Raw genomic sequence first — 12,782 nt, 5'->3', positions numbered from 1 at the left:
AAACGACACGACCAGCTATCCTTAGTAGCCACACACGCAGATGACAAGCAACATGAGTTCGACTGGGACAACACCACTATTATAGGACAAGCCAAACAGAGAACAGCCAGGGAATTCCTAGAGGCATGGCACTCATCCACAGATTCAATCAACAAACACATCGACCTGGACCCACTGCAGCGGACAGCTGGAACTGACAACCGGAAGCGGCAGAGACAAACCACTATAAATGCCGGAGGAAAGATCACAGAAACGCTTCACAGGAGGCTCCCAAGCACTGAGGGTGTCACCTAGACGGAGGATGAAACGTCTAAAACACAAATTCCCAGCTCAGCGAACAGAACCACGACGAGCACCCGAGCTACAAATCTTCTCACAAACTTTGAACATCTACTTGCAATATTAACAGAATTCCCTCTCCTCTTTAAATTCCTAGAAAGTGGAGTTGTAGGTAGACAGGGAAGGGGAAAAAGGCGTTTGGTACACTTTCTTTTATTGATCAGTGCATTGAGTATAGGAATTGGAAGGTCCTGTTGCAGCTCTACAAGAAATTGGTTAGGCCACTTTTGAAACACTGCGTTCAATTCTGGCCTCCCTCCTATCGGAAGGGTGTTGTGAAACTTGAAAGGGTTCAGAAAAGACTTACAAGGATGTTGCTGGGATTGGAGGATCTGAGCTACAGGGAGAGGCTAAATAGGCTGGGGCTGTTTTCCCTGGAGCGTCGGAGGCTGAGGGGTGACCTTATAGAGGTTTATAAAATTGTGAGGGGTGTGGATAGGGTGAATAGTCAAAATCTTTTCCCCAAGGTGGGGGAGTCCAAAACTAGAGGGCATAGGTTGAAGGTGAGAGGGGAAAGATTTAAAAGGGACCTAACAGGGCAACCTTTTTCACGCAGAGGGTGGTGTGTGTATGGAATGAGCTGCCAGAGGAAGCGGTGGAGACTGGGAAAATTACAACATTTACCAGGCATCTGGATGGGTAGATGAATAGGAAGGGTTTAGAGGGATATGGGCCAAATACTGGCAAATGGGATTAGATTAATTTAGAATATTTGGTCAGCGTGAATGAGATGAACCAAAGGGTCTGCTTCTGTGCTGTACAATTCTCTGGTTCTAAATAACCGGTTTGAAGATGTGCAAGCAATTGTTGAATTTAAAATTAAACAACATGTCCTAGTCTGTTTCTCTATTATCTTGTCCACTGTTACTAATTTCTCTTCACTCTAGATCACTGGAGACGTATGAAATTTAATTCCTACGCCTATGACGTGGAAGATTTAAAAATGCCTTTTGCTTTTGTCCTTCACTCCCCATCTTTCATATTCCATTGCTGCAACAACTTGTTAATCAGACACTTGTTTTGGGTGTCCTGGTCTCCTCCTGTATATTTTACACATGTCATGATTGCTATTGACTCTCTTCATAAGATTAGATTAATCATCGTTCCATACACTGCTTTATTTAGGAAGATTGTTAACCTGTCAGATGATGGATAGGCAAAATGCCAATTTAGTTTGAAGTTGTTTTCCTGTTTTCCCTTGAACCTCTGCCTCCTGATATAGTCGTCCAGCACAAAAATAAACCCTTCGGTCCAACTAGTCTATGCTGACCATGTTCCCAAAGTAAACTAGTCCCACTTGCCTGTGTTTGTCCCATACCCCTCCAAACCTTTCCTATTCATGTACTCATCCAAATGTCTTTTAAACGTTGTATCTGTCCCTTTCTCTGGAAGCTCATTTCACACACAAACCACTCCGTGCTGAAATGTTGTCCCTCATGTTCTTTTTAAATTTTTCTCCTCTCTCCACCTAAAAGTATGGCCCCCTAGTTTTGAACTCGCCCACCCTAGGGCAAAGACCCTTGCCTTTCACCCTCTCCATGCCCCTTCGTGATTTTATAAACCTCCATAAGGTCACCTTCCTACGCTTCAGCAAAACAAATCCCAGTCGAGATTAGAGTGGTTCTGGAAAAAGGAATTCCTGACAAAGGGCTTTTGCCGGAAACGTCGATTTTCCTGCTCCTCGGATGCTGCCTGACCTGCTGTGCTTTTCCAGCACCACGCTGATCTTGACTCTGACCTCCAGCATCTACGGTACCCCACTTAGGCCTGAAACATATCCCAACCCAATTTTTGTTACTCAAACCCTCCATTCCCGGCAACATCCTGATAAACCTTTTCTGATCCCTCTCCAGCTTCATAATATCCTTCCTAGAACAGGGGCAACCAGAATTGGACACAGCAGTATTCCAGAAGATGTTTCACCAACATCCTGTACTACCTGAACCTAATTCACCATGCCTTAAACACTCTGTCTATACATAGTGCAAACGTCACAGAATTATGCACATGGACCCCGAGATCTCTCTGTTCTATGACACTACCCAAGGCCCTACTTTTAGTTGTATAAGTCCTGCCCTTGTTCTCCAAAATGCAATATCTTACATTTATCCAAACGAAATTCTCTCTGCCACCCCTCAGCCCATTGAACCAATCGATCAAGATCTCTTTGTAATCTCAGGTTAACCTTCTTCACTCTCTACTATACCACCAACCTTGGCGTCACCCACAAAGGTACCAACCATGCCTTCTATGTTCTCATGTAAATCATTTATAGAAAGGTCCCTGTGGAACACCGCTGGTCACAGGCTCCACTCCAAAAACCACCCCTCTGGAACTGGGCACATTACACCAATGTCATAGAGTTCTAGAGATGTACCGCACAGAAACAGACCCTTCGGTCCAACCCGTCCATGCCGACCAGATATCCCAACCCAATCTAGTCCCACCTGCCAGCACCCGGCCCATATCCCTCCAAGGCCTTCCTATTCATATACCCATCCAAATGCTTCTTAAATGTTGTACCAGCCTCCACCACATCCTCTGGCAGCTCATTCCATACACGCACCACCCTCTGTGAAAAAGTTGCCCCTTAGGTCTCTTTTATATCTTTCCCCTCTCGCCCTAAACCTATGCCCTCTAGATCTGGACTCCCCGACCCCAGGGTAAAGACTTTGTCTATTTATCCTATCCATGCCCCTCATGATTTTATAAACCTCTATAAAGTCACCCCTCAGCCTCCGACGCTCCAGGGAAAATAGCCCCAGCCTGTTCAGCCTCTCCCTATAGCTCAAACCCTCCATCCCTGGCAACATCTAGAGGAAGCACCCTAAACCTATGCCCTCTAGATCTGGACTCCCCCACCCCAGGATAAAGACTTTGTCTATTTATCCTATCCATGCCCCTCATAATTTAAAACATCCCAACTCTGTGATTCTGAGCAATGAAGGCAAGGGATGTCACTTATTTAATATTTTAATTGAAATCTGCGTTGTCCCAAAACCAGTTGCTTGATCATGTTCCGTGGCCCAGTGGGAATGAATGTGACCCCATTGTATCCGGGCCTTCCTTTATTCCAGTTTCAAAAAGCCAAATTATTTCTGAAATTCTGAAAGCCAGTTAAAGAAGGAGCATGTCCTTTTCAAAAACGTAGCACTGTCTGACAGGCGAGCACTTAATTAGGAATCTCTTTGCAGAGTTATTTTACAATTGTGCTTACAGTTGGTTCGATTCAGTATATTTAAGACTGAGATGGGTTCTTCAGTATCAATGGTTACAGGGAGAATGGGATTGAGAAACGTATCAGCCATGATTGAAGGGCAGAGCACACTCAATGGGCTGAATGGCCTGATTTCTGCTCCAATCCCTTATGGACTTATTCCAGTCTTTGTCCTTCTGCAGAGCAGCCATCCTAGTTCTGCATTAGTCAAAGTCCGGCCTTGCTTCGTAAGCAGTGTCAAAGAGTGCTGGAAAAGCACAGCCAGTCAGGCAGTATCCGAGGAGCAGGAGAGTTGACGTTATGGACACAAGCCCTTCATCAGGAATGTAGGGGGGTGGGGGGGGGTAGTTGGGGTGGTGCCAAGGGGGCTGAGAGATAAATAAGAGGGTTGGGGTGGGAGGAGGGGAAGGTAGCTTGGAAGGCGATAGGTTGACGCAGGTGAGTGGTTGGAGGGGAGGATGGAGCAGATAAATGGGAAGGGAGTTGGACAGGTAGGACAATTCACGAAGGCGGTCCTGAGTTGGAGGGTTGGATCTGAGATAAGGTGGGGGAGGGGGGTAAGGAGAGATGAGGAAACTGGTGAAATCCCCATTGATCCCGCGTGGTTGGAGGGTCCCAAGATGGAAGATGGGGCGTTTTTCCTCCAGGCGTCGGGTGGCTAGGATTTGGGGATGGAGGAGGCCCAGGACTTGCATGCCCTTGGCAGAGTGGGAGGGGGAGTTGAAGTGTTCAGCCACGGGGTGGTGGGCTTAGTTGGTGCATGTGTGTCCTGGAGGTGTTCTCTGAAATGTTCCCCGAGTTGGCATCCAGTCTCCCCAATGTAGAAGAGACCACATCGAGAGCGACAGACACAGTAGATGAGGTGCTTGGATGTGCAGGAAAATCTCTGCTGGATGTGGAAGCATTCTTTGGGGTATTGGATGGAGGTGAGGGAGGGCGGGGGGAAGGTGTGGGCGCAGGTTTTACACCTCTTGCGGTGGCTAGGGAAGGTGCTGGGAGTGAAGGATGAGTTTGTGGGCCTAACGAGGGAGTCGCAGAGGGAATGTTCTCTCTGGACCGCTGATAGGGGCGGGGAGGGAAATATATCTCTGGGATTAGGGTCTGACTGTAGCTGGCGGAGGATGATGCACTGTTATCCGGAGATTGGTGAGGTGACGTCTGGTGGATAGTCTTCAGTAGAATTTGTACAGCTTCCATTGTGTCCAATTCTTCAGCAGGAGAGGGCAATGCCAATGGAACATCTTGTTTAAGACCGAAATCATGTCTAACATTGTGGGAACGATTGGAGCTTCAGTCTCTGAGCAAGACCTTGGACCCTCCCCATGTCTGTCTGACTGAAAACAAAAAAAGATGCTGGAGAGAGAGCAAGCTAACATTTCGAGTCCAGAAAACTCTTCCTCTGAGTTGGTGTGAAGTGTGGAGGCAGCAGTATTTGCGCTGTAGTTTGAGGGGGTGGGGTGTTGGAGTGCTGGGCGAGAAAGGATGCTGCTAGTTCAGATTGGTTGATGGGAATGCGAGAGTGGTAGAACCTCGGTGTGTCTAACTGCCAGATCGGAAACAACAGACAGTCCCACTGGGGAGGAGAGGGAGGACGGCTCCGAATGGAACGGGCAGAACACAAAGAAAGGAAAGGAATGGGCTCACAATCTGAAATGTGTTGAGCCCAGAAGGTGGTGAAGTGCCCCGTGTGAAGGTGGTACGTTGTCCCTCCAGCTCGCTGGAGCCTTGCCCAGGACAGATGCGCGGGCACGTGAGCAGGACGCTGGGTTCAACTGACCGGCGACGGGAAGGTCAGGGTCACGTCGGTTCACGGACCAGAGGGGTCCGGCAAAGCGGGCACCCACTCCGCGTTTTGGTTTCTCCAAAGTGTAGAGGAGGCCGCGGTGGGTGCAGCGAATACAGTTGGAGGAGGTCCAGGTGCAGGGCTGCTTCACCTGGACAGACTGTCTAGGCCCCTGGATGGTGGGCAAGGAGGAGGGGAAGGCATCGGTGGTGCAGTTACATGGGGAGGTGTCGTGGTGGGTGGGCGGTGTCGATGGCCCAGGAACGGACTAGGCGTTCCCGGAAGGAACCCTCCGACTGGGATGTGAGAGGATTTCGCTGAGGGGCAGTGATTAAAGCTGGAATGTGATTCGTCCACAGCTGTGGTGATCATTACAACCCAGGAGAGAACAGGCATGGAGGGCCGCAGGATGTAGACCGGGTAAGTGAGGCTGGGCTGCCTTGTGCCCCCTCAGGGGGTAGGGTAGCAAGGGAGACTCGCGCAGGGCATCCCAGTGCTGTCTCAGACACATCCTTCCACCTGGAGCTCCAGCAAGCCGGACAGTGTTCCCCCTGAGCCCGTACACTACAAATGACCCAAACACTTTGCTGATAGAGGTGAAAGGGTATCTAGGGGGCTGATATGAGAGTCTCATACTCTCCAGTTCAGCACATATTTTGTGAGTGTATTGAACCCTGAGGTATTCCTGTCCTGGGAGTGTTTAATGGGGACGGTATTGAGGACACTTTACTTTCAATTTTAAAAAGTACAGAGAGCTTTACTCTGTATCTCACCCCATGCTGCCTGTGTCCTGGGGAGTGTTTGATGGGGGACAGTGTAGAGGGAGCTTTACCCTGTGTCTCACCCCGTGCTGCCCCTGTCCTGGGGAGTGTTTGATGGGGGGACAGTGTAGAGGGAGCTTTACTCTGTATCTAACCCCGTGCTGCCTCTGTCCTGGGGAGTGTTTGATGGGGGGACACTGTAGAGGGAGCTTTACTCTGTATCTAACCCTGTGCTGTCCCTGTCCTGGGGAGTGTTTGATGGGGGACAGTGTAGAGGGAGCTTTACTCTGTATCTAACCCTGTGCTGTCCCTGTCCTGGGGAGTGTTTGATGGGGGGACAGTGTAGAGGGAGCTTTACTCTGTATCTAACCCCGTGCTGCCTCTGTCCTGGGAGAGTTTGATGGGGGGACAGTGTAGAGGGAGCTTTACTCTGTATCTAACCCCGTGCTGCCTCTGTCCTGGGAGAGTTTGATGGGGGGGACAGTGTAGAGGGAGCTTTACTCTGTATCTAACCCTGTGCTGTCCCTGTCCTGGGGAGTGTTTGATGGGGGACAGTGTAGAGGGAGCTTTACTCTGTATCTAACCCTGTGCTGTCCCTGTCCTGGGGAGTGTTTGATGGGGGACAGTGTAGAGGGAGCTTTACTCTGTATCTAACCCTGTGATGTCCATGTCCTGGGGAGTGTTTGATGGAGAGGGTGTGGAGGGAGTTTTACTCTGTATCTATCCCTGTGCTGGGAGTGTTTGAAGTTCTCCCTCCACCATCCTGAGGCTTTGTGGGTTGCTGACCTTTTGGGATTCCTGATTGGTCTCTCTGTCTCTCTCTCTCTCCCTCTCTCTCCCAGCATGTTGGTGACCTGGGAAACATCCGAGCTAGCGAGGATGGGAGGGCTACGTTCCGAATGGAGGATGACCGCATCAAGGTGAGGCGGAGCCGTGGGTCAGCACGGTGAAGGGAGGGGCTGGCAATGTGGTACCACCCTCCCGTGACGGACATGTGGCAAATAACCCAGAGCAGCTTGCCACTGTCAGTGCTGAGGGAGTGCCGCACTGTCGGAGGGTCCGTGCTGAGGGAGTGCCGCACTGTCGGAGGGTCAGTGCTGAGGGAATGGGCACTGTCAGAGGGTCAGTGCTGAGGGAGTGGGCACTGTCAGAGGGTCAGTGCTGAGGGAGTGCCGCACTGTCGGAGGGTCAGTGCTGAGGGAGTAGTGCACTATCATAGGGTCAGTGCTGAGGGAGTGCCACACTGTTGGTGGGTCAGTGCTGAGGGAGTACTGCACTATCTAGGGTCAGTGCTGAGGGAGTGCCGCACTGTCGGAGGGTCAGTGCTGAGGGAGCGCCGTACTGTCGGAGGGTCCGTGCTGAGGGAGAGCCGCACTGTCGGAGGATCAGTGCTGAGGGAATGGGCACTGTCGGAGGGTCAGTGCTGAGGGAGTGGGCACTGTCAGAGGGTCAGTGCTGAGGGAACGCCGCACTGTCGGAGGGTCAGTGCTGAGGGAGCGCGGCACTGTTGAAGGGGCAGCGGGCACTATTGGTGGGTCAGCACCGAGGGAGTGGACACTGTCTGGTGAAGCATTAAACAGAGGTGTCGCTGTCTTACGCCATTGATCATTAACACTTGGCTGCGCGTGAGGGCCCACTCTCTCAGCAGCTTTGTAACCCCTCTCTCATCAGCCCTGACTCTAAAGCCAAGATCTGCGGGGGCTGACATTCTGATAGAAAAGCAGAAGACGGCCTGAGGAGAGAGGAAAGCGAGTTTTTGTGTTTCGGGAATGTGATGGCCGAGTGGGATTATTGCCCGACAAACCGCTCCCGAATCCACCCGCCTGACTATATTAGAGGTTCAACTCACTTTGTTGGAATTGTTCAGTTGAAGTGAAGTTTAAACTTTATCAGCCCGGATCCGTCAATTCACTTGAGTGCTGCTGGATCACGATGTTCGCAACTCAAGAACAGAACATGCTTGCAACACACCCGGACACTCGCCCAATCATTAATTCTTAAAATAAAATTGTTACCTCCCAAGCAACTTGGTCACAGATCAGTTGCTGGCGGGAATGGTGCTTTACCAGAAACCTGTCAGACAATCCTCCCCTTCAACCCCTACACAAAACCGAGATTTGCTTGCTCCCAAACTCACTTTGGCTCTGCGTGTTCGGCCCGTCGGTTTCATGCTAGCACTATCTAGGCAGTCCCATTCCACCCCACCGTCTGCCTGTGGCCAAGCTGGTGTACTTCCCTCGAGTGTAGGTCCAAATTCCTTTTATCCGTTGTCATCTCTTCTTCCAACCACGTAGGCTGCGTGTTTCCAATGGGAGAGGGGGGAGAAAGAAACAATCAGAACTGTGATGGTGTGGAAGAAGGCCAATCAGCCCATCGTAACTGTACTGGCTGTGTTAGCTACTCCAGCTCCATTGTGTCGGCCCAGTAGCAAGCCTTTTCGCCTGTATCCTTGCATATCATCACTGTCCTACAGGGTGCATCGTGGGTTTATACCTGAATGGCTTATGTCAAATTTTGAGAGTGTGCACAACTCTTTCCCCCTACTCCCACTGCAGCGGTAGTGTTTGTCCTACCTACCCTGCTTTGATCCGTCCACAGCGTTTGAGCCCTCTGTTGGTGCAGGCTGTAGTCAAAGCTGCGGAACTCAAAAGGATGCATGGTCTGAGGGAACATGGCTGTCAGGGTAGGACAGATGGAAAAGGTTAGTCAGTCAGACCCTGCTGCACAGGGCCAGAACTGGGAGGACGGGCCAAATGGCTTGTTTCCAAGATTTTGTAAAACGATCCACTCTCGGTGGTCGCTTTACATCAGGCATCAAGTGCTCCCCCAGCCTCCTGTTACCTTTGTTTGCAAACACCTGTCCACTCTCCTTGCGAGCCTAGCTCAGGCCCTTCCCGGAAGACTGTTTGCCCTTTCCCTGTCCTCCGCTGCCCTCTGAACTCACCTCCGACCCCCAAGCGGGCAGCCAGCAAGACAGTGCAAATCACCAGGGGCCTGGAGGGAGGGGGAACCTGTCCCTTAACACAAACCCAAGGAGGATGGGTGACAAAGGTTGCGCCATGGGCGAGCTGTTGCAAGAGGTAACAGTTTTTGCTGGGGACCGTTAGTGACAGTTAATGGACGGTTAGCGGCAGATGGTTCCGGTATGGAATAGACTGGGGGATGGGGGGCTGAAACATAGTGTGAGCGGAACCCCACTTAAACAGGCGGCGAGATTGGAAATGATCCTTTCTCACCAACCCACCCATCACCTCAGCCAAATTCCTTCACCAGCTTTTCCCACCCATCTCCAAGTACCCTTTTTTGAATTGAGAGGTTCTCTTGGCCGCTTGAGTCGCAAGACGAGGTTTATGCAAAATGGGGCCGAAAGAAAAGACAGACAGGGACAGGCGCACAGACAGACAGGGACAGGCGCACAGGCAGGGACAGGCACAGACGGACATGGACAGGCACAGACGGACATGGACAGGCACAGACAGGCAGGGACAGGCACGGACAGAGAGGGACAGGCGCACAGGCAGGGACAGGCACAGACGGACATGGACAGGCACAGACAGACAGGGACAGGCGCACAGACAGGCAGGGACAGGCACGGACAGAGAGGGACAGGCGCACAGACGGACAGGCGCACAGGCAGGCAGGGACAGGCGCACAGGCAGGGACGCACACGGACAGGCACAAACGCATGCATGCACGCGTGCACACACTCACCCACGCACACAGGTACACGTCTGCACATGCATACACACCCGCCCACGCACACAGACATGCGCGAATACACTTGCCTATGCACACAGGCACGCGCACACAGACTTGCCCATGCGCACAGACACACACACGCACACACTAGCCCATGCACGCACACACTTGACCATGCACACAGACACATGCGCTCACACTTGCCTATGCACACAGACACACGCACACACTAGCCCGTACACATGTGCACACACGAGCTCATGCACACTGACACACGCACACAGCCACACGTGCACACACTAGCTCGTGCACACTGACACACGCACACAGCCACACGTGCACACACTAGCCCATGCACACAGACACACGTGCACACACTAGCCCGTGCACACAGAAATACACGCACACACTATAGCACGTGCACACACACTAGCCCGTGCACACATAAACACACGCACACACACTAGCCCGTGCACACACAAACACACGCGCACACACTAGCCCGTGCACACAGAAACACGCGCGCACACACTAGCCCGTGCACACAGAAATACGTGCACACACTATAGCCCGTGCGCGCACACACACACGTGCACACACACTAGCCCATGCACACAGACACACGCGCACACACACTAGCCCGTGCACACACTAGCTCGTGCACACAGAAACACGCGTGCACACACTGGCCTGTGCACACAGAAACACGCGCGCTGACACTAGCCCATGCACACAGACACACGCGCACACACACGAGCCTGTGAACACAGACACACGTGCACACACTTGACCATGCACACTGACACAGGTGCACACTAGCCCGTACACATGTGCACACACTAGCTCGTGTACACTGACACGCACACAGCCACACGTGCACACACTAGCCCATGCACACAGACACACGCGCACACACACTAGCCCGTGCACACAGACACACACGCACACACACACTAGCCCGTGCACACAGACACACACGCACACACACACTAGCCCGTGCACACAGACACACGCGCACACACACTAGCCCGTGCACACAGACACACGCGCACACACACTAGCCCGTGCACACAGAAATACGCGCACACACTATAGCCCATGCGCGCACACTAGCCCGTGCACACAGAAACACGCGCACACACTATAGCCCATGCACACACACTAGCCCGTGCACACAGAAACACACGCACACACACTAGCCCGTGCACACAGAAACACACGCACACACACTAGCCCATGCACACAGACACACGCGCACACACACTAGCCCGTGCACACACTAGCCCGTGCACACAGAAACACGCGCGCACACACTGGCCTGTGCACACAGAAACACGCGCGCTGACACTAGCCCATGCACACAGACACACGCGCACACACACGAGCCTGTGAACACAGACACACGTGCACACACTTGACCATGCACACTGACACAGGTGCACACTAGCCCGTACACATGTGCACACACTAGCTCGTGTACACTGACACGCACACAGCCACACGTGCACACACTAGCCCATGCACACAGACACACGCGCGCACACACACTAGCCCGTGCACACAGACACACACGCACACACACACTAGCCCGTGCACACAGACACACGCACACACACACTAGCCCGTGCACACAGACACACGCGCACACACACTAGCCCGTGCACACAGACACATGTGCACACACACTAGCCCGTGCACACAGACACACGCGCACACACTATAGCCCATGCACACACACTAGCCCGTGCACACAGAAACACGCGCACACACTATAGCCCATGCACACACACTAGCCCATGCACACAGAAACACACGCACACACACTAGCCCGTGCACACAGAAACACACGCACACACACTAGCCCGTGCACACAGAAACACACGCACTCACACTAGTCCGTGCACACAGACACACGCACACACACACACACACACTAGCCCGTGCACACAGACACACGTGCACACACACACACTAGCCCGTGCACACAGAAATACGTGCACACACTATAGCCCGTGCACACACACACAGACACACGCGCACACACTAGCCCGTGCGCACAGATGCACACTCACACACACTGGCCCGTGCGCACAGACACACGTGCACACACACTGGCCCGTGCGCACAGACACACGCGCACACACACTGGCCCGTGCGCACAGATGCACGCGCACACACTTGCCCATAAACACTGACACACGCGCACACACTTGCCCGTGCACACTGACACACGTGCACACACTTGCCCATACACGCAGATACACGTGCACACACACGCCGACACACAGACAGACACAGACACCCACAGAGGGAAGGCAGTTAAATTGCAGGATGTTTGGCTAGTTTGTGGGAAGCCTCCTGTTGCTGTCCAGGCCTGACGCCGGGCATGTGTGGTTTTTATATCGGTGCTTCGGCCCTCGCACCGATCGCTGTCTGGCCTTGGTTTGTGGCGTTGCTCACAGCAGACAGCCCCTGGCCCTTCACTTGGGCACTTTACAAACCTTCCAGTCCCTGGCATCAGACTCAGCGACCTCTCACACCCATAGGCTGTGCTGTGTTTCTTTCGGTTCAGCCCAGGGCATTTTGCCCCTTAGCTCAGCCCATCCTCTCTAACCCCCGGAGGAGTCATTCAATCCCCACTCACCCCCATTCCCCCTCCCCAACGTCCACACCCTCCTGTTGTTCCTGTCTCACCCACTGCTTCCTCTAGATGTTGCCAGGATTGGAGGGTTTGAGCTATAGGGAGAGGCTGAACAGGCTGGGGCTGTTTTCCCTGGAGCGTCGGAGGCTGAGGGGTGACCTTATAGAGGTTTATAAAATTATGAGGGGCGTGGATAGGATAAATAGGCAAAGTCTTTTCCCTGGGGTGGGGGAGTCAAGAACTAGAGTTTAGAGTGAGAGGGGAAAGATATAAAAGTGACCTAAGGGGCAACCTTTTCACCCAGAGGGTGGTACGTGTATGGAATGAGCTGCCAGAGGAAGT

The 12,782-nt window shown here is 52.6% G+C and overlaps 1 protein-coding gene across 1 annotated transcript in view; it reads left to right on the top strand.

Annotated features, from left to right (window-relative positions):
- Positions 1-12,782, top strand: part of LOC132836093 (copper chaperone for superoxide dismutase-like) — a 31,868-nt gene that overhangs the window by 12,928 nt on the left and 6,158 nt on the right. Inside the window, exons 5-6 of the mRNA XM_060855352.1 lie at positions 5,699-5,759; positions 6,943-7,020. Of these exons, the coding sequence (XP_060711335.1) occupies positions 5,699-5,759; positions 6,943-7,020 (139 nt within the window). The remainder of the gene's footprint in view (positions 1-5,698; positions 5,760-6,942; positions 7,021-12,782) is intronic.

This window comes from Hemiscyllium ocellatum, chromosome 46, assembly GCF_020745735.1.
Source record: "Hemiscyllium ocellatum isolate sHemOce1 chromosome 46, sHemOce1.pat.X.cur, whole genome shotgun sequence".
NCBI lineage: Eukaryota > Metazoa > Chordata > Chondrichthyes > Orectolobiformes > Hemiscylliidae > Hemiscyllium > Hemiscyllium ocellatum.
Note: the sequence above shows the minus strand (reverse complement) of the source record. Positions and strands in the feature narration are given on the sequence as shown.